Source organism: Stenella coeruleoalba (genome assembly GCF_951394435.1).
Source record: "Stenella coeruleoalba genome assembly, chromosome: 2".
Classification (NCBI taxonomy): domain Eukaryota; kingdom Metazoa; phylum Chordata; class Mammalia; order Artiodactyla; family Delphinidae; genus Stenella; species Stenella coeruleoalba.
In genome coordinates, this window is record NC_137147.1 from 76,868,461 (window position 1) to 76,891,052 (window position 22,592).

At 43.1% G+C, this 22,592-nt stretch overlaps 1 protein-coding gene across 1 annotated transcript in view; it reads right to left on the reverse strand.

Moving 5' to 3' along the window:
• The window catches only part of RYR3 (ryanodine receptor 3), a 550,597-nt gene that overhangs the window by 280,026 nt on the left and 247,979 nt on the right, over positions 1-22,592 (reverse strand). The window contains 6 exon segments of the mRNA XM_079909615.1: positions 4,034-4,190; positions 6,430-6,504; positions 11,577-11,670; positions 14,759-14,858; positions 15,777-15,889; positions 22,357-22,435. Coding sequence (XP_079765741.1) covers positions 4,034-4,190; positions 6,430-6,504; positions 11,577-11,670; positions 14,759-14,858; positions 15,777-15,889; positions 22,357-22,435 — 618 coding nt within the window.

Below are 22,592 nucleotides of genomic sequence, written 5' to 3' on the forward strand. Positions count from 1 at the left end.
ATATTAAATCGCATTACCCGACAATCCTTGGGGAATGGCCTTGCAATGTCAAGACCATGGGAAAATGATGTGAGATCAAGTTCACAGAAATTTGACTTCGATGTTCAAACGAATGAATGTCTCTCCTTAAGTGTTTATAGGGGTTGTGTTATGATCGAAAATGATTACACAATGATGAGAAAATCTATGAAGAGGATGGAGGTTAAAATGGAATGGGTTTCACTCTGTATGAACCTATGACCTCATTTACGTATCCCTTCAGCAAGCAATGCTCAAACTTACTACATGCTACACACTGTGTGGGGTGCAGAGGTACAGAAAGGGCTGGGGGCATGTGATCCAGGAGCTCCCCGTCGAGTGAGTGATGACTGTAATGGAATCGTGAACAGGGCCCTGCTGGAGGGAAGGGGAAGGGCCTTCTTCCTGTGAGGGGCACTTGACATTTGTCTGAAAGATGCGGAGGAGGTCGCTGATGACGGTACGTGGAGGGTTAAAGGGTACAGGTTTAGCGATGAGAAAAGATAACACGTTCAAAGACGATACGTACTTCGTATGCTAGAGCTCAAGGCAAGCGTGAGCTGGTGGCCAGTGATACCATGGAAGGGCGGGCAGGGGTCGGCCCTTAAAGCATCTTTTATGACAGACTTCAAATGAGCTGCAACTAGATTAAGAATTGTGTTCAAGGTTCCACAGTGGGTAGATGGGAGTCAAGGCCAGATCTAGGTGACTTGGAAGCCATGTTCTACCTTACGCGCTACCCCTTCCAGATTAAGGGAATAGGTGCGATGCTGTGATTCGGAGCCCTCAGTACTTCCCAGGCCTCCAGTTTGATTTGGATCCCCCGCTGAAGGAAAGGAATGCAAGCTCTGACCGAGATCCCATTCTGCTCATTCACATAGTTTGCTCAGAGACCACAGTTTGATTCCATCTGAGCCGGGCCAGGTCAATGACTGCGGCCGATGCTCGGACTTGACCCCCAACCCAGCAAGGTTCAGTCACGCCCCCGTCCTGTCATGCGGATACAAGATTCACAGGGGCACCTGCCATCTTCCTTGTAAGGACAGTTTGCTGAGGATATGAACACACACCTGCGGCCGACCTAGGACCCCGGGTCGTGCAGTCATAGCTGTCACGGGCTCGTGCAGCCTGACAGGAAACGTGGGGCGGGAAGCCCATCACTGCCGGTGACTCAGAGCCCAGCGTCCTCCCAGAACATAGGAGCCTAAATCGTGCTCCTTTCGGGAGTCTCTTCTCCTGTTCTCCAGATTCTCCAGCATACAGAGAAGATCAGAGGAATAGCCCCACTCAACCCCATTCAATGAGGCACAAAGGACACACTATCTCCCCCTCTCAACCTTCCCACTGAGTCCCCCCAAACCCTGTGCCACCACCCAGGTCCTGACACGCTATTTCAGACCCCTGTCTGCCGTCTGCTCCATCACCTAACACCTGGTACAGGTGAGAGCTGGCAAGACAACTCAGAGCCTTCCCACTGTTGAAAATCAGAGCCACAAATCTGTCTGCTGGGGAACACTGTTCCCCAGTGAGGGGAAGCACAGTGGAGAGTGTACTTAAGGAAGAGAGCCTGCACCAAGTAAGGTAAAAGTACATGTACTAAGGAGGAGTCTGGAGGCCCAGAGAAATCAAGGCATCTCTAGAGTTCTTCCCCAGGAGCTCTTTGGATCGTGGACGGCAGAACTCCATGTTCCCACATGTTCTTCCTTCCCGTGCAGCTTCACCGTTAAGATGCCCAATGCCCTGTCCACACAATGTCCCAAGGAAGCTCCGATCTCCTGGGGGATGCAGCCTTATGTTGGCCTGACACGGAGACTAGGTCACTTTAATTTCAGTTCCTTTCAAGTTAAAATGAAGGTAGCCAGACTGAACACTGCTGCACTGAGAGGTATTTAAACCTCCAACGTTGTGATGCCAATGAAATGCAACCACATTGCCAAGTGCACAGGACAATGTGACTCACGGGTGACTTTTCATCCAGCTCTGCTATGCTGGCAGCCCCCTGGTACCATGATGCCTTTCAGCCATCAGCTGCTGGCCTCCCTGTGCATGGAAACTTGGGGACTTGCGGAGATGAGGAATGAGCTTTTGGAGGGTAAAATGTGCTCACAGGCTAGCAGTGGTGCCGAGTAGAAGGAATGTTATGAGGACTCTCCAGGGTACTCTGAGCTTGTTTGGCTTCCCGCAGAGGCCACAACACAGGGCTGAGCCATACTCCACGAGGATAGGCCAAGAAAGGAACGGAATGCAAGAGTCCCCTTGGAGCAGGATCCCGCCAGCTGCCTGGAAGGCCACCTGATTCTTCTGCTGTCACAAGAGAAGGCTCCTTCTGCAGTGGTAAAGACCTCAGTGTCAGGGTTCATCCCAGGGCTGAGGAGACTGGGGTAGAACGCTCAAATAAGGGACAAGCCAAGCTGGCATCTTAGAAAGGTATTTACATGGTCACCAGCTATGATGAGTCACTTCTTACTTTCCACCCCTCCCGACCCTCCCACATCTGCTCTCCCCGCCCACTTCATGTCCAAGTTGTCTCGAGGACTTTTCTGTTGCTTTGTTTCACTGCTCCTTTTAGCCAGTTGCAATGTCCTAACACACTTCCTGGAGGCCAGAATGTTTTATTCCATGGTCATCAACCTGAATTTAAAATCCTTCTTGTGTTGAGAATCTTAAAAAAAAACAAAAGCGAGGGTAACGTGAAGGAGATGAGCTCCGAAAACCAGAATGAAGTCAAGGAGCTAACGTGCCATTGGAAGAGAAGCAGACAGAAGGAGATGCTTGAATGGAACTGATAGCAGGAAGCTCTCATTTCTTAAGGTTTGAACCATGGGTGTAGGAAAAACCTAACTCTGATACAGGGCAACTAGGGGAGAAAATCTCTGTGCCAGAGATTCTCTGCCTAAAAATACTTCAGGACCATAAAAGGAGGGAAAAAAGGAGTGTGACTCCTTGCTTCAAGGAAGACAGTGCGGCCTCTCTGATTCATTATGAAGCAGAGATGTCCCGCAGGAATGCAGCTGTCAGCTTGACACCGAGTCCTACATGAACGGAATCATCAATAAGCCTTTACTGAAATCGTGTTGAGAACACAAATCAAGATCTATTTCTGGAAAAGAGCAAAGAAGAATGAAGCTAGAGATGAAGTTCCCAACGGAGATGCTGAGCTGTCCTCTTAGGAGGTGCAGGCTCCCTGACAACTATGCGTATGTTGGGCAGAGCCCTTCTCATGCTTGGCTAATCTTTCCAGAACAATCATAAAGTAACAGAGCACCGAACTGTCTGTCAGAAGCTAGCTCCGTGTGCAATTCCGACCATCCAACTAGATCCAGCTCTGAGTTACGCGGAGTCAAAACCTGGCTGACCGTTAAAGATAGAGGCTTCAAAAAATATTTGTCTCTCCACACACCAAGTGGCAAAGCTACATGTTTGGGGTTAACATGGTGACCACAGAATTCACTCTTAAAGAAGGCTGGGGATGGACAGGCCAGAGCTAAGAGATCTGGAGAGAACAGACGACCTGGGAAGAGGAACTAGTAACTCTGTATAATATAAATAACTGCAAGACGATGTCGTGTCCAGAATTACACCTTCTCTGCATCTTTCTGAAAGAAATCACTTCCTTGACTTAGCTAAATGTAGCACTGAAACTTATGCCTCCGTGTTACCCCTGCTTTATGAGGAGTGAAGCATATGACTTAAAAGTACTAAAAACAATTCAGAACATATTTAACAACAACAGTATTTTCCATTAGCCTCTGAGCGACACTGTCCCTTCCTGTGAACATTTTTGTTTTCTAGGGCTTTCTACTTTCCTTTAAAGTTTTTCCCTCCTAAGACTTCAACCTTCAACCCAGGCAAGCATTCCTCTATGAACTCAATTCAAAAGATAAGAGAACAAAGTGTTTATCATAGGTCTCATTTCCAATTCCGTTTTGTCCCAGCCTACTTTATTTTTCAGTCACCGTTCTACCTGGAGGTTTCAGAGCTTTCACTTTGAGAACGAGGTCGAAGTCCACCTCACCTTTGATGCTCGGAAAGAGAAGGCTGTGGACTTGGTGTCTGATTTTCCCCGGTCTTGCAGTATAAGGCCTTGGTCCTCTGTCAAGGCCAGGTAGTGGCCTGTGGTGAGATGCCGAAGTCGGAAAGCCTGGCCCCATCTGATGTTACTGCCGCTCCAACTGGGCAGATGAAACAGACAAGAAATTGCATTTACACAAAAATCAGTCCTTTTCAATATTTACCCTGTGCTTTTTCACACAGGCCTTCTGGGGTTCATCCCCTGACTCCTGGCTTGCTCTAGGATTGCATGCCTGCCTACAGCTCAGCATGGTGTTCTCTAATGAACTCTCTTAAGATCACCAACAAGGAACATGGTCCCGGGGGCAGGTCAGTGGTTTAATGGAACTGGAAGTCCCAAGCTTCCAATTTTTCCTTCACTCCACTGAAGTGTCTTGATGCCAAAACCACAAAAAAAGAAAAAAAAAAAAAAAAAAGGGAAGCTTGCCTTTTTAGAGAAACTTATTTCTGGGAAAGTAAAGCATTTCCAAATGTGCCACCTTAATTCAAGCATTTTACTACCACCACTAATTTGAAAAGAGATACACACCCCTATGTTCACTGCAGCATTATTTACAACAGCCAAGATATGGAAGTAACCTAACTGTCCATCAATAAAGAAAATGTGCCGTATACACATACACAGTGGAATACTAGTCAGCCATAAAAAAGGATGAAATTGTGCCATTTGCAACAACATGGATGGACCTTGAGGGTATCATCCTAAGTGAAATAAATCGGACTGGGTAAGACAAATACCATATGATTTCACTCATCTGTGGAATCTGAAAAACAAAACAAATGAGCAAACAAAGAAAACAACATAAATTTCATAGCTACAGAGAGTAGACTGGCAGTTGTGAGAGAAGGCAGGTTGGGGAGGTGGGAGAAGTGAGTAAAGGGGATTAAGAGGTACAAAGTTCCAGGGTCCTGCATCAAAAGGCTGGCATTCAGCAAAAGTCATGTTAAGTGTTAGGGTAGGACTTATGCACCGAGTAATCTGTATCTAATTTATCCTTTCAGTTAGAACGAAATGTTTCAGGAATACACGTATCAGCTTTTAAAATGACCTTCCTCTCGAGCTAATTCTTTGGAGCCCCAAAGAATCCAAATAACACTGATAAAAGGCTTAAATTGTTCATATTTAAGAGTCTAGGGAAATAAACAAAGAACCATAACTGGAACTATATATATATATATATACACATATATACTTATTTTGATTTTTTAAAAAGTCCATTAAACAAGAACCAAGCCCTAATACCCTGAAAAAAAAAAGAGTATGACACTATAAGAATTTCAACAGGCTTGAAAGAGAATATAAATACCACAAGCCAGCTAACAACCACAAGCTAACCAGGATTCTTTCAACCAGCCACCTCCAGAGTTTCTCAGTAAAAAATGTGAATGTACCTGCATGTGTATGTGTGAGAGAAGTTCTAATGTTTTCTCCTGATCTCCAGTGGATTATCTTGAGGACCCCCCGGGGGGCATATAGCGTCCCCCCCGCCACCCCCCGATTAGAGAGATTTTACTTTGAACAAGTGTTCAGGGAGAGACTGAGCAGAGAGCTAGAGGGAGAGGCAGAGAGGGAAAACCAAAAATGGCAACACTGACCCTCCTCTCACCTCGAGCAGTTTAGCTCTAATCTAACTTGTGACCCCTCCAGGCAAAATAAAGGTCCAGAGCTTAACCGGACCCCCCCTTCAGTAGTCTGATGTTTAGAGATGCCATGTTTTTACTCAAGTACCTGTATCCAAAGTCTCAGCCTCCCATTCCTTCCTCCAGGTACAACTGTTTCCGACAAGTTCTGATAAATACAGTTTCCTTCACAGCTACACTTCCAGTGATGTTTTAGTCTTCCCTCCCTCATGCGATTACAGCCCTCTGTCATTTAAAGCTAATTTTGCACTGGAGCCAACAAGGCTACCGGGAGGAGGAAAACTTACCTGGGTTCCAGAGAATCTACTTAAGAAAATAAATGGGCGAACAGCTTTGATGGCTCTCGGTGAACATGTCTGCGCTTGCCTTTTATAACATAGCCACTGCAAGGGCAGCAGGAGCTGGGGGTTTGGTTCAAGGCACCAGAGCTTGCTGGCTTCAGAGTCAAAACGGAGGTGTTGGAAATCGTGTGCGTGCGTGTGTGTGTGTGTGTGTGTGTGTGACTGCGTGCGTGCGTGCGCCTGTGTGCGTGCACTTTAAAAACAAAAAACACAGTCACAGACATTTCAGAATTTAGCTCTTGGCCAAGGAACTTCTGAGAGTTTGCCAGGCGATACGGAACAAATGAAACATTTAAGACAATGGACTGTCCTGGAAAAGAAAATCCTTGAAAAGAATGCCCCCCGGACACTCCATTACCTTATCCGAAGGGGTTCCACTCTCCACAGAGATCTGGCTCTCGTGCCAGCTCCCCCAGCTTCATAGTATATCCTCCTGTGAGCAGAGTTGGAGATTAGCTCCTCTGTGCCGAAGGCTGACCAGCACCGGGCAGGGAACAGCTCCCTGCAGAGGCTGCTCAGAACCCGCTGTATTTCGAAGCCCTCACAGAGTCAGCAAAACGAGAAGCAAGAGCCAAAGGAAGGCACTACTTCCCAGTCTCTCTTATAAGGGAAAAAGGGTGCTGAAGGGGAGGGAACTGCTAGCCACATACTCATCATGGACACTCATAGACCGTCAGGTGTACAATGGAAAAAGGACTGTCTCTATTTCCACATCAGGAGTCAAAACAGCCCAGTCACATCATCAGACGCGATACCAAACGCTCCAATTCTTTCTCGTTCAGCTCGCTGATGCAGTTTCACATCTTTAGAAAATGTATTTGTACTTGTAAAACGTATACGTAGTACTGTGTGAATTCATTTCCATTGTTCTAGGAAGCTGGGCACAAAGCTCTATTCTCAGTTGCTGTTGTCTCCTTTCCTGCATTAACAATAATCTTTTAATGTGTTTTTAACTAAAATGTTTATTTTGGAATAACTCTAGATTTGTAAAAAAAAGTTGCAAAGATAGTCCAGAGAGCTTCTGTATAGTCTCACTCAGTTTCCCCTACGGTTATCATCTTACATTACTATGGTACAGTTGTCAGAACTAAGAAACCAACATTGGCACATTATTACTAACTAAACTCAAGACTTTATTTGGACTTCATCAGTTTTTCTATTAATTCTCTTCCTGTTTCAGGATCCCATCCTGGAGGTTGCATTGCATTTAGTTGTTATGTTTTCCCTGTTTCCTTTGGTCTGTTAGAGTTTCTTAGTCTTTCCTTGTTTTTCAGGACTTTGCTAGTTTTGAGGAGTACGGGGCAGGCATTCTGTAACATGTCCCATGAAATGGGTGTGTTTGATGTTTATCTGATGATTATCAAAGTCTGATTTTTAATCCATACAATTGGGACCAACCCATCTATAGCACAGATTATGAGGAATTAAATGAACTATCTTAGTTTAAAGGTATGTCTCATGATAGTGGTCCCTGGATTGCCAGGTATACTGAATCCAGATACTTTGAGAATCTTGTGACCTTGGATCAACACTGATCATTTAATTGCATTTAATTTCACTAATTTAAAATGCTACCTCTACTATAGAGGGTTTGTATATATCACAATCGAATTACTCAAACTCCAGAAGAATCTTGATCTAAATTTTAAGACAACAGGTAATCAATAGAGGGGAAGAGGAAATATGTGGTGATTATTTCCTTCTCCCAAGAAGTATTATAATTATGAGCTGGTTAAAAATATGGGCTTGGGAGTCAGGCAGACCTGAATTTGAATCTATTAGCTGTGTGACCTTGTCAAGTCCCTTCAAATCTCTGTGCATCAATTTCCTCACCTGTAAAATGAGCCTAATAAGGGTACGTAAGTCACAGAATGGTTGTGAGCATTTAATGGGGTTTTTTAAAAAAATAATGAATGTGCACAAAGATGTTCATGGGTGTACAAAATACTATGTATTGTTGATTTTTATTTAAATATAGATGTTTACAAATGTGCATCAAAAGCTACTTACCTGGCACAGAAATCCAATAAAACACTACATTAACAGTGGCTACCTTTTGGTGGTGGGATTATAGAAGATATTCTAAACCTTTTTCAAATGTATGTACTACCAGGAAATATGTAGTAAATATTAAGAAAGAAATCCTAGGCTACTGCAGAGCTCCAACACCCCAGGTGTCTCTGTGCCAGGCCAAGAATAGTAATGATGCTGTACTGACCTAGCCCTGCAGGAAAATTTGTTGAGATTTTCACTGACGCTTCTCCATCCTCAATGAAAGCAAAAGCGGTCTCTCAGGTGGAAACGGTGGAGCAGATCACCCTAGGTCACATGATTTGAGAACTCTCTCCCTCTGACATTTAAAGAATTCTAGAAGGTTAGTCCTTCCCACCTAGGAAATGCGGGTGGTTTGCTCCATTGAATCTCGAAAGGTTACAGAGGTTGAAACAACCTGCCCCCGCTCTCAAACAATTACCCAAGGAGAGGAGGTGAGTGGGTGGGGAGCTGAGGTGCTCTGAAAGCTTGGCTGACAGCTTAGCCTTAGTTTCAGTGAGTTAAGTGACTTATTCCAGGATGCTTGACAAGCCTGAGGCAGAGGCAAGGATCAGAGCTCAGAATGTTAGATTATTCTTTCGGCTTTGCACCCTGGGACGGTCAGCCTCTCTACCCAGCCTGGCTGCTCTCAGGCTTTACAAGGAATGATTTCCTCTGGAAAGTCAGCCCCATTACAGTGGAATCACCTGCATGCCTTCCTGACTCTGGGCACCTTTTTGTGTATTCTTGATTTCCTATTCCTTTGTGCTCCCCCAAATTTCGGTATTCCTGGCTATCCTGGCCAGTTCTGAGGATTGACCTGATGACACGTGACAATGATGAGGCTTATCACTCACCTCACCTAGACAGCAAAAAATGCCGAGGCATCCTGTGTTGAATGAGAGACCAGTTGCTACAAAAATCCGAGTTCCAGTATAAGGAGCCACTGCTGACTCCCCCCAGTCTCAACTCCTTCCTAGGAATAGTCTTTTTATTTTTCCTTACAAAGGAAAGGAAGAGCCTTTTTATTTTTATCTGTCGATTTCTTTTTTTCCCCACAATACAAATTAGCTCACGTGAAATCCTCAGCCAAAGGAAGGCCAGTTTTGCTCTTAACTCAATGATGGCAATGCATGCCTTCCTCAGGGGGCCCATTCTGGGAATTCCTCTCTATCTGTTTCACTCTCCCCAGCACCTTCTTTCAAATAGTTGTCCAGCCTTTCTTTTGGGTCAGGATCTTGTTGAACCACTCGATAGGAGTGCCCACCACATGACAAGCTTCTCCAAGTAGCATTGTTTCTGCCCAGATGCTTCTAATTTGGTTCTAAATTTAATGACAGGTGCATGTGTGTGGGGGGAGGGGTAAAGGGCCATGCAAATGTTATTTTAATTGTTTCCAAATTCCTTTCCTTAACAAAAGAATAGGAAAGGGAAGAGAGAACTAGTGAGTTTTGACGTGTTCCATCTTAGATGGAGCCAACTCTGCCAAACTCACTAACAAAACTTCAGTTCTGTATCCACCTGCAAGCTTTGGCCTTACTGCAGCAGGATAAGATATTAAAGAGACAGTATGTGGGTTACTGCATAATTTCACTGTTTAAAAAAAAACGAGGGCTTCCCTGGTGGTGCGATGGTTAAGAATCCACCTGCCAATGCAGGGGACATGGGCTCGATCCCTGGTCCGGGAAGATCCCACATGCCGTGGAGCAACTAAGCCCGTGCGCCACACCTACTGAGCCTGCGTGTCACAACTACTGAAGCCTGTGCACCTAGAGCCCGCGCACCACAACAAGAGAAGCCACCATAATGATAAGTCTGAGCACCGCAACAGAGTAGCCCCCGCTCGCTGCAACTAGAGAAAGCCTGTGCACAGCAACAAAGACCCAACACAGCCAAAAGTAAATAAATAAATATTTTAAAAAATAAATTAAAAATGTAAAAAAGGAAAAGAAAACCGCAACTGAGTAGGATCACATGACATTATCTAGTGTAGGGAATCCTTAATTCCAAGGGAAATCAGGTCAGCCTAACTTCTCTACTCAGAGATAACTGCCAGCCACTGGACCAGTGCCAGGAAGGCTAGACACCATTCCGGGTCACATCTGGTTCCCATGAAGGGATACACAGAGGACAGAGCAAGTAGAAAGAGGTTCAGAACAATAAAGGATATACATTGCCAATGGGTAGTTTCTAAGATGCACAGTAACACACTCAAGCACATTGCTCCTGGGGGTCCTTTAGAACATAAAGTAAGGAAGGAGCCCTGGCTGGAGACTCAGCATCTCTGGGTTTCAGGCTCCCATCTGAAATCATCCAGTGTGTGACCTTTGGCAGGAGCCTGACTTAGATGATTTCTAAGATGTGTGAATGTGATCATGTGTTTCTAATGAAGTAAAAGAAATGCAGTTAATGAGGTTCCCGTAGGCATCGTGCAAAACCAAAGAATGTATTACGAGCGATCTGGGAGATCAGACTTGTTGCAGTCCTAAGTTCAGTCTAATTTACATCTGAGATTTGATTTTTTAAAATATATCAGAGTTCCATAGTTACAGAGGCCAAGCTTTTTATACTCTGTTCCTCTATATATAAACAGAATACTAAAGGATGCTTCAGTGTGAATTTAAGACCTAGATTAATATCTTCCATCTCCTGATTTTGAATTTTGGAAAAGCATCCTTTGAGTAGATAACCAGAGATCCAAAGAAAGCATCATCCTCAGCAGTACATGCCGCCCCGGCACCATCCCCTGCTAATCCAGCTCTGGTTGGATACTGACATTTGGTTTCTCCAATCCTGTTTGATGATAAGCAGAATGAAATCACTGAACTTCACCTTCATAGCACATAAAAGGGGGAGTAATAGAGATAATCTGCCTTTGAAGAGCCTGGTGAATAATTTATGTAAGTGCACAGACTCACTAGAATGACCATCCTGATTTCCATCACAAAATTGGGTTCTTCAGGGCTTCCCTGGTGGCGCAGTGGTTGAGAGTCCGCCTGCCGATGCAGGGGACACGGGTTCGTGCCCCGGTCGGGGAAGATCTCACATGCCGCGGAGCGGCTGGGCCCGTGAGCCATGGCCGCTGAGCCTGCGTGTCCGGAGCCTGTGCTCCGCAACGGGAGAGGCCACAACAGTGAGAGGCCCGCGTACCGCAAAAAAAAAAAAAAGCGTCCTTCAGTCTACAATTAATGCTACCAGAAACTCCTTAGATTTGGAAGCAACCACAGAAAACAAAGGGATTGAAAAGCACCACAGAATTGCTTGCCTAAGAAGCAGCATGTGTATATAGCTATTCCTGTGAGCACGCTCAAGCACACTGCCTTTCCTGTTTTACAACTGCAACCCATGACTGGAGGGAAGTTCGTCAATTAACTAACACTTACAGAATTCATCTGTCTCCACATCCAAAAGCCAACTCTTTAGTCTGAGTCACCGGAGACAGGAGACAAGAGAAGGATGAAGCTACTGCCTTACCTGTGCTGGGAATCATTCTGGTCTGTAGATGGTATTGTCAAACACTCATCGTGACCATGGAAAAGACGTACTACGTGCCCACCAAGTAGGTATCCTGTAAGAGAATTATATCCTACCATGAGCTTACAGGAAGTTGAATAATGAGAACACTGTATTTAAAAAGGGTAAATTCATGCATATCTGAGTCAGTTATGGAAAACACCAAGAGAAAAAGCATTTGGGAAATGACAGATTCCACGACTTCAGGTCTCAGGTAGAAAAGACAAGAAAGTCAAAACAATTCTAACATTGAAAGTTAAACAGGGTTTCAGAGATGAGCAAGTCCAATACCAAAAGGGAGGGTGAAAACAATGTGTCAATTCATATCATTAAAAGCCAAAAGGTCACCTGTAACTAATATAATGTTGTGTATCAATTATGCCTCAATAAAAATAATGCAACATTTAAAAATACACACACACACAAGGCCAAAAGGAAATTTAAGCTGCTACTCTTAGGAGGATAAGGATTTTCCAGTTGTTTAGGATATAAATACATCCAACACCAAGTTCCTGGATAAACTGTTACAATCTGGATGTGTATACTTTGTGGCAAATTCCCAATCAAACTGCAGCCATGAGAAAGAAAGAAGGTGCGGGGAAGGGGGAAGCAAACTGTTATTCCGAGCTCTCTTAGGAGGAGCTACTTTTCCAACGCGTTAAATAAACACAGATCAAACCAGGACACTATTTCTACAGCACCAAGGAGAAGGCAGAATAACATTCCAGTGTCTCTGAGTGGACAAGCACAGAGGCAGCTATCAACGAGCCCTTAGCTTTCAGAATAAGGAAAGGAATCTCAGTAGCCATGGAGTTCAGAGATGGATAGGAAACAATGAACTTCAAGGACTCGATGACCAGTTAGTCTTCAAATACACTGTGAGCCTCCATTTAAACAACACAGTAGTAGGAGAGGGGCCCCAGTCTGAGCTTTATCTCGCATGAAGAAATGAAATTCGTTATCCCTTTGAATTAAAAAATTCTCCCAGCTAGACAGTTCTCAGGAGACAAATGGACTTAATATGTTCAATGTCTGTATCAGGATTTTGAGAAAATCACATAATTAGATCACTTTAGGGGCTGTCAAACTATTTAGGGTGTTGGAGCAAAACAGCAAGAAGGAAAAGTTATGCCACAGTAGAAAAGGGTGTTATCAATGCATCTTATACAGGGACAGTCTGATATTCCCTGGTTCATTTTTCTTCATCCAGGCAAGGCAAGTTCTTTTTAAACTTCCCTCGAATATTTAGAAGTCATTTTATCATTTTCCTCTCTCTTACTGTACTAATATTTGCAACTGCATACTCTTTTGCATTAAAATAATTCATGATATACTGTAGGGGAATTGTTAACAGCCAGTTTGTTTAGAAAATTAACCCCTTCCATGATCATATTTTTTAAAAACATTTTTATTGGAGTATATTGCTTTACAATGTTGTGTTAGTTTCTGCTGTATAGCAAAGTGAATCAGCTATATGTATACATATATCCCTATGCCCTCCCTCTTGCGTCTCCCTCCCACCCTCCCTATCCCACCCCTCTAGGTGGTCACAAAGCACCGAGCTGATCTCCCTGTGCTATGCAGCTGCTTCCCACTAGCTAGCTATTTTACATTTGGTAATGTATATATGTCAATGCTACTCGATTAAACTCTCCATCGTCTCATGATGGTGAGGCCATGCTCCCTTTGGAGCCCACCATTTACAGTCCTCAGGCTCCTCCAATCAATATCCTACTCCACAGAGGAAACTGCTAAATGCTGGGGCATCACAGCATCTTAGTTGAAACATACCAGGGCAGTAATCAGGAAAGAAGGGTCATAAGAAAGATCACTCACTCTCTCAAGGGCTGAAGTGGGTTTCTCACCAGCGGATGCTGAGAGAGCATTTTGCAGTCGGATGACTCAAGTGATCAGCTACCCAGGCTCTATCACAAGGGCACTCAATACTTCTAAAAGTATTGTTGTGAAGTGATATGCAATTAATTAATCTCCACAAGCCCTCTTTTGGGACTGGGCAATAATTTTATTCCTATAGCGGAAATGAAAAATAATCAACACGGAGAAGATTCAGTCAAAAGTTCCTTGGGGAAGATTTTTTAACCCAGTTCCTTGACTCCTGATAGAAAGGGAATGATTGACAATAGATTTAGAGCGGTGGGTGAGTTCTGGTGTGAAAGAAGAGAGCTAAAAACATATCCTGCTTTTGAAAGGTCTTCCATCAGTTGCCAGAAGAGTTACAAATTTGTTGTTTCCTGATTATTCAATTTAGCTATGACGCCTCCTGAAACGGGGGTATCACCTTAACAACTCTCAGGTTTCCCTCTATTTTCCAACATCATGAAACTTAGAGGCATTCCAAGTTTGAAACTACTAGGCTCAAGCTTTAAAACAGGGTTAAAGCCTGTGATTTGAGTATTTTTAAAAATCCTAATCTTGCTATAAAGGGCTAGAATGTGATGTGATAACCCTTACGTCATTGACATTTGATTACTGTGCTCAACTGTGATATTACCCACGCGCAAGGTAAGGCCAGTGTATTTATTATACAACTTGAAAGGTGTATTGTCTTTGCCTGGCTCCAAGAAATAGGATATGTTGAACAAACTTTGATGATCTTACTTCTAAGAGAACAAGAAAATATGGAGAAAATACCATTTGTTGTTTTTAAATGGCCTTCCATAAATACAAGTAAAAGCAAATGGCCAAATATCTTTTTACTATAAAGTCCTTCTCCCACCTGTATGGAGAGGTGCACTGGGGAGAAATATTTTAAAAAGCCACCTTCTTGGCAAATAATGTCTTCTCAAACTGAACCTGCTAAGGTCTGTATACTTCTAACCATAAATAAAAATGAAAAGTCGGTGGGAGAGGGAAGGTACATCTCCAAGGTCCTGAATACACACAGTGCCAAAACAATAGTGAACTCGAAAGGATTGAAAAAGCATGTCAGGAGTGCTCACGTAATCAGAAATCAGGACAGAAAATCATCCACACTAACATCAGAGAAAGGAATTCAGGTGAACCAAAATCACGCTGTGTACCGGGACATTCAGGCAGGAGCTGTGAAGTCGCAGAAAATGACAATATACGTAGCACAAGACAAACGGGCAGGCTGAGGGTTGAATACACACAAAGAAGCACACCTTCTTCGATGCTACTTCCCGAGCACGTAGGATGTACGTTCCAGAGTGTTTGCATAAAGGAGGCATCCACTTGTATGTTACCATTTGATATTGAGAGATGCTGCAGCAGAAACAGAAACGAGACATCCTTTAAATCACCAGGCCAGTCCTGACAGAAGCAGCTCACCTAGAATTTCAAGGATTGAATTAAACAGCCTTACTGTCATCGGGCTTTTTCTACGTAGCCTGTGGGAGATTGTTCCACCCAATCTAGAAGCAGCTTCAAAGCGGGACACTTTATTCAGGGAAGAGGAAGTATTCAGCTACAGAGGGGGCAGACAAGACTCCATTCCCTCAGCTGGATCCCTGATTCAACAGGAAGTTATAAAATGTCTATTCTTGGTAGGAGGAGGGAACTCACAAGTGGGAAAAATTACTCCAGCCTTTGGTCTAGGCAAAGTAAAATGTGCTGGTAGGATTGGCGCTGAGAAGCTTAAAAACTTATCTCTGACATTTCTCTGATCTGCAAGGTATTGCCCCACCTCCACCCCCTAAGGGCCTGACTTCAACGATGCTTGCCTAGTACCATCCCCAGGTGCAAAATCTCACCTGCCTCTTCTAACCACTGTGACATCCCACACACTGAAACATGTACAATTCTCTTTGTCCCTCCAAACATAAGTTTATGTTTTTATATCCAACACTTTCTGGCTTGTTCTTCATTGGACAAGAGCTAAACAACGTGATAAACTGAGAGTGATGGTAACTAATGTGTTAATAGTTGGCTTTCTAAGGAAGAGCCTGGGGGCATTTAAGCAGAGTTGGCTGGGAACAGTACTTTAATCTAAAAAACTAACTAACAGTTACATTCCAGGCCCCATGATAAACTGGCCGGAGAGAGGATTTAATCACCTCTCAAGTATACCGTGTAAAGGTATCTTATCCTACTCAATCTAACGTGGTTCTGTTCTCCCTGGCCATCTATTCCTAAAAGAAACTACTCTGGAAATGAAAGATGCTTGTGTTAGGAGGTACTTACAAGGTATCTTTCAGAGGATACGCTGACAAGGATGAGGTCATCACCAATTCGAACCTTTTCTCCCTCAGACCTCTGCTTGGAAGCGGGATGTATGGTCCACCAACAGGCTTCTCCTACACAAAGGCTCCTTGAGTTAGTGACTGCTTCTTGGAAGCCCGTGTCCCTAATTCTGTCCCTCATTCTGTCCCTCATTCTCCTTCCTCCTGATGAGAAGCCCTGAAACACGCATGCACGTGCCCACACACACTCCAATTTCTATTTATCTATAAGCATTCCAGTTACCCCCACATCTGCGCTTGTGTGTGTTTATCATTTTCATTTTCTCTAGAGACAGAAAGACAGTATTTGGAAAAGAGTACTGGAGGTCAGAAGCTACAGAAGCCTTTGAGTATTTTTAATACATATGGTAATATGCTTTTTTTTCACAAGCACCTACAAATCTTTAAGAAATGACTTCATTGGTCTACTGACCACTTACAGACTTTTATCTTTGCCCCACCCCTTCCCCCATGAAATTCTACTAAATCATCAGTAATTCCACTAAAAAAAAAAAAAAAAAAAATCAGAGGTTTTTCAGAAGGCCTAAATCTACGAGGACTAAGACAGCAGGTGAGAAGTTAACAGCAAAGGAGAAAAATTGACATTTTGGAAAAAGGAATGTAGATAGATGCTTTTAGCCAAGAGAAAGCTACAAGTCCAGTCTTTGGGTAAGAAAATGGATGACAAGTTGATCTCAAGAAATAAGGCCACTCCTGCTACATATTCTCCAGAAACTCTCTGGAATTGGAGGTAACAGTTCCCTGTGAAGGCAACCATAGAAGATGGGGTTGAAAACAGGAGGACTGGCTGAAGGTTTTTTTTTGTTTTTTGTTTTTGTTTTTTTTTTGCGGTACCCGGGCCTCTCCCGCTGCGGAGCATAGGCTCCGGACGCGCAGGCTCAGCGGCCATGGCTCACGGGCCCAGCCGCTCCGCGGCATGTGGGATCTTCCCGGACCGGGACACGAACCCGTGTCCCCTGCCTCGGCAGGTGGACCCTCAACCACTGCACCACCAGGGAAGCCCTGGCTGAAGGTTTTAAGCAAACATTTAACCTTCTGCATCCCTTTCTTTATCCTGCATGCCAGGTGACTCTTCCCCCTCCACTGTACAAAAGAATAGAAGTTAAATCCATGGAACGACTTCCATGGATCAGGCACTGTCAGACAAGGAAGTAAAGAGTATTGCTGAAGGGCTTCCCTGGTGGCGCAGTGGTTGAGAATCTGCCTGCTAATGCAGGGGACACGGGTTCGAGCCCTGGTCTGGGAAAGATCCCACATGCCACGGAGCAACTGGGCCCGTGAGCCACAACTACTGAGCCTGCGCGTCTGGAGCCTGTGCTCCTCAACAAGAGAGGCCGCGACAGTGAGTGGCCCGTGCCCTGCGATGAAGAGTGGCCCCCGCTCGCCGCAACTGGAGAAAGCCCTCGCACAGAAACGAAGACCCAACACAGCCAAAAATAAATAAATAAATAATATTAAAAAAAAAAAAAAAGAGTATTGCTGAAAATGGAGAATAATTAGAATTCTTTGCCCTGATTAGTAAAACCCCAGCTCCTCTTCCTTTACCTCCATTCCTCAGCTTCCAGAATGCCAGCTGCGATGCTGAACCTCCCCCCAACCCAAATGAAGATTACTCTTTAGGGAAGCCAAACTACCCAACATAAAAGAAACCTGTTTGGGCATCTCCAGTGCAATGCCTAGGTCCCTGATAGATTACCCCAAAGCGAGGCTTAAGAGATGGGAAGCCACTCACACAGTCAGGACTTCCTGTCGCTTTTTACCGCCTTGATCTAAACGTCAGTGGGGACCAAGGATGACCTGACATGTGAGGAAAGTCTCTAACGTGAATGACGGGAACAAACCAAAAAGTGGGTAAAGGGAAAACACGAAGATTACAGACAGCTAAAGATAACTTTAAGCAAATCTTAGAATTAATCATCTCAGAGAGATAAGAAAAAGTAACATTCATGAAGCAGCTATGAGAGTAACCATGAAGGATCGCTTCAAAGAAAAAGAAAAATCTTTGTTCCTGAAAAAGAGAGAAAGAAACAGGAAGGTTAGAGGATAAAGTTGAAAAATTCTCCCAAAATGAAGAACGAAGGAAAACAGATTAGAAACAAGACTGAAAAGAAAATTAGAAAACCGGTCTAGAGGAGTTCCAAAAAGCAAGAACAGAGAAAACAAAGGGAAGAGATTAACAAAGAGATAATATTAAAATTTTCCCAAGGCTGAAAGACAAACATTTTCAGATTGAAGAGGCCTGCAGAGTCCCTAGCACAGTGGAGAATGGACACACACACCAGGGTCCACTCCTGTGACACTAAGAACAAGAAGGATCCAGGACAAGACATAGCACTGCAGAACTGCAGACATCAGGGCAAAAGAGAAGATCCAAGTAGCTCTCAGAAAATGTCAACAGGTCACACACGAAAGATCAGGAATCAGAATGTAGACATCTCACAGCCAGACCAAAAGCTAGAAGAAAACCTCCAGGATGCTGAGAAAAAAATATCTCCAATGTAGAATACTCTTATGAATTACTTGTAAAGCTGGAATTAAGAAACTTTCAGACAACAATTTTTCTCCCATGGATCTTTTCTGTAAAAGCTACTGGAAATGGAGTCCCCCCAAACGATGTGATAAACCAATAAAGGAGAAAAACATGAGATCCAGGAAATACAGGATCTTGGAGAGAGAAAACGGGAATTTCCCGGATGACAGTGGATGTTTCTAAGAAGATGAAACTGACAGAACAGCTCTTGTGACTGAATGTAATCAGGGGAGAGTTTCTGTTCTATGGGACGGTTTAGAAATGAATGACTGGGTCACGGAAAGTAAAGCAACAAACAAGGCAATTATTGAGTACTGGAAAACTCAAAAGCAATACAGTAAAGTGAACTGACCATAGTATATCATGAGTCTCACTTGCAAATGAAAGTTACAGTTATGCCAATGTAAGTAGTTAATATTGACTTTGGTAGTTACATAAAAAATGGATGCAAATATATTGGGAGGGTGGAAAGAAGACAGGGAAGAGTGGAGACTAAGAGCTAAATTTTTATTATTCATTTAGGACATCAATAGATCATACCTAATTGGAAAGAATAACTAAATAGCAGTAAACTGTATGACTCGCACACAAGTGAGGAACATACTAGAGGAGCTGAAAGTGGACGCCCCAGAGACGCAGGAATCCAGAACGCGGACGGGGTGGGCAGGAGATGGATGTTTCCAGTAAGCATAGGACTACTGTGTCTCTCTTTTAACTATGTACGGGTATTACTTTGATTTACTTTGGATAAATAAGTATGATCATTTTGATTACGTTTTGATTAAACTTAAAATTTCATAACAGAAGAGGCTGCCCTCTACATCTGTATATATCCATTATGTGCTCTGGACCACTGAGAGGGACCAGGATGAAGGGGTCCTCAAGAGGCACACGGGAGAAGAGAATCCTTGTTCTCTCGCCCTCTCCTGGGAACAGCGTAGTGGCCTGGAGCCCAGGGACAGGGCCAATCCCCAAATCAGTAGGATGTGCACGGGCCAGGCGAAGGTCCTAAAATACCTAATAGTACATTTAGTGGGGATTTTTTTTTTCATTTTTTTCCAATTCTAACCTAATTCTAAAGCTATGTCTAAAACCAAAACAACAACAAAAAACTTTTAAAAGGAGAAAAGAAAGAACCCAATAAGCAAAATCAAGGGCAAAATGGTCACCAGTTCTGTTAGGTCAGTCAAATCATTTATTACCCACTGTGCAGGGGGAAAAGTTTCCAGAAGTGTTCAAGAAACTGCTTCCAAGCTTCTACTCACATTCTCCTAGAGATTCAACTCAACTACTTGTTTTCAACCCAGAAGAGGTTTCTGAGCCAAAAGTGCATTCACAGAATGACCTGGGTAAAAGACAAGGCTTTTCTGTTGGATCCTGAGTGACTCTCCTCTTGAAGACAGAAGACCCACTCCAGGCCATACTGAACCATATCTGAGCTGCACGAGCGCTCTCCTCCTCCCCAGCAAACAGCAAGCTGGTCTTCTTCAAGGAGAACATGAAATGGGTTGGGGGTGAGGGAGGTAAATAAATTATTTTAGGCTCTAGGCTTTCATGAACACCTGGTCAACACCTTCCCCTCTGTCTTTCTGCCAAAGTCAGCTTCTGATCAGCTACCTTGAACTTGGGTTGGTGCATGTGTTTCCTTAATCTGTCAGCAGAATTCACACCAAGTCTGATTTTAGGAATTTAGAAAAAAAAGTGCTAGAAAGAGTAATATTCTCTGCTGCTATTTCCCTCTATTTTTATTGGAGGCTCTAATAATTAAAAAAAAAATAGGTTTCCTGAACACACGACTAGAAAGTGGTTATTTCTCAAATTTCTTCCCAATTCTCAAAAAGTCTGAAGTCATTTTACTGGTATAAATAGAATGACCATATATGACTTTTCCGGTTATGTGCTCTAAGACTGACAGCTGGTTTATACTTAGAGGTCAACTTACACTCAGAATGTGTGGCACTCCACTCATTTTGTCATTTTCAACAAAGGTTGACAACACCTTAGAGGAAATTATATTTTAAGAATAACACTTTAGCTGAAAACAAAGCAACCTCAAATCAAATTCAAATATAATCTGATTTCAGGAAGAAAAAAAAAAAACCCTAAAGAGGCAGGCTCACTCTTCTGCTCTGTACAAAAAGGAGGAGAGGGAGGGGCTCTCGTCAGGCGTTCTGGATGTGACTGTGCACGATGCAGAAACTGCAAATGCACATGGGTTAAACCCTAGATTTTTTTTTTCTAGATTATCTGTAAAATCAGACAATCTGGATCATCCCCTTATGAACGGACGTAGTTTCAGCAAGACCATATGGACTTTGTCCTTGTTTGACTACCCAACAATGGAACTCTCTTCCTATTTGGGGGAAAATGTCATGATATTAAAGACTGAGACTTTGAGACTCTTCCTGCAGTGTGACCTAGGCTGTTTGCTCTTCCCTTGCCTTTGTTTCTGCCCATTTTCTAAGGCTGGGGCTCAGCTTCAGAGCAGGTCTACACAATATCCTTCCAGTAAACTCTCATTCTGCTTGAGTTAATGGAATTAGTTTCTGCTGTTTGCAACCAAGAATCCTGATTGGTCCATAAGCCCAACCTCTAAATAGAGCAGAAATTATGTATGTAATGCCCTTGGCAGATAGATTGCCCATGAATACTTCCAGCCACAGGGAACATCCTCCTTCCCGAGGCCAGCTGTTCCTCTACTGGATACTTGCAGATATTACAAAATGGTTTCCTTCTTTGAGATGAAATGGGCCTCTTTTCAACTTCTATCCATTGCTCCACTGGTCTTTGGAATAACCCACAGCAAGTCAGCCCCTTCTTTGATACTATAACTAGAAATATTTGTTGACAATTATCTTAGCCCTCTGTTCTTCATTTCTGGTGTCCAGAGAGAACCTGCATCTTCCTGGTCACCACCTTTCTTAGGATCCATCACTTGACTGTCATTATTTTCGACTGAACTAAAAAAAAAAAACAGCCAGTGTTCCCCAAACTATATGATGGTATATGAGGTATAGCACTGGCGGTGGAGGGCAATTAAACAACATTGAATCATATAGTGAGAAATTTCTTTTATTACTTTTAAGCCTTCTGATTCTATCAGAAAGTTTTCACTTCGGAGCTCGTATATCATGAACACTTTTCTAATATTTGCCAACACCTCTTCAATTATTTAGTGACATGGTTTTCTTTTCTCTATATTTATTTTTAAGGCAAGCAATACCAGTTTTCTACTTATACCAATGATTTTAGTTTAGTCTTATTATAAAATTATAAGTACAAAGTAAGTAAATGTAAAGAAAAATATAAATAATAATAAAAGTGATGTACAGGAATGGCAAACACCGCGATGGTGGATGTCATTGACTAACATTTGGGAAACACTGCTTTAAAAATAGCTGGTTCACTGCAGAATAAAATGGGACTACTCTTTTTAAAGATTTTTTTTTTAATGTGGACCATTTTAAAAATCTTTATCGAATTTGTTACCATATTGCTTCTGTTTTGGTTTTTTGGTCACAAGGCATATGGGATCTTAGCTCCCCAACCAGGGATCGAACTGTACCCCCTGCACTGGAAGTCGAGGTCTTAATAACTGGACTGCCAGGGAAGTCCCAGAACTACTTCTCTGATCTCAACACTATACTTCATTATGTAAACACTTATTATGCTATCTTTGTTTTTTAGCGATTATTCATTACCATTGGTTTCTTTCAGGAATAACTTCTCTACTTACTTTTGGTTCCTAACCCTAAAAATTGTTTTTCTTTGAGACTCTGGCAGACTGTGGTTAAAACATTATGCTTGCCCTCATTCTTAGTTCCTATGTTTTCATTACACATTCTTTTTTTAAATTCTCCAAAGTTTTATCAGACCAGGTTGATACTGACCACTTTGGTTTGGAATCCCAAATGAGTAGCATTCAGTACCCTTCTCAAAAGCCCTTAGCCCAAGACCCCACTGAGCAGCAGACCTAGGTATGTTGACTTACCTGTGGCATGTTCCCGTAGACCTACATCAAAGGCAAGTTTATCTGTCTGGGATCTTGATGTAGTCAAACACGTTAGATACTGTGGAACAAGAGTAGATGCTAGTGAAGTCATACTCTTCTGTCAAATCTTGGCATCTCACCACTAGTTGGCTTCCAGTTGTCAATTTCAACATTGAGCTACTATGAAAAGGGCCTGTTTATCTTGTTCATTGCTACAGTGCTTCTGGGACATATTT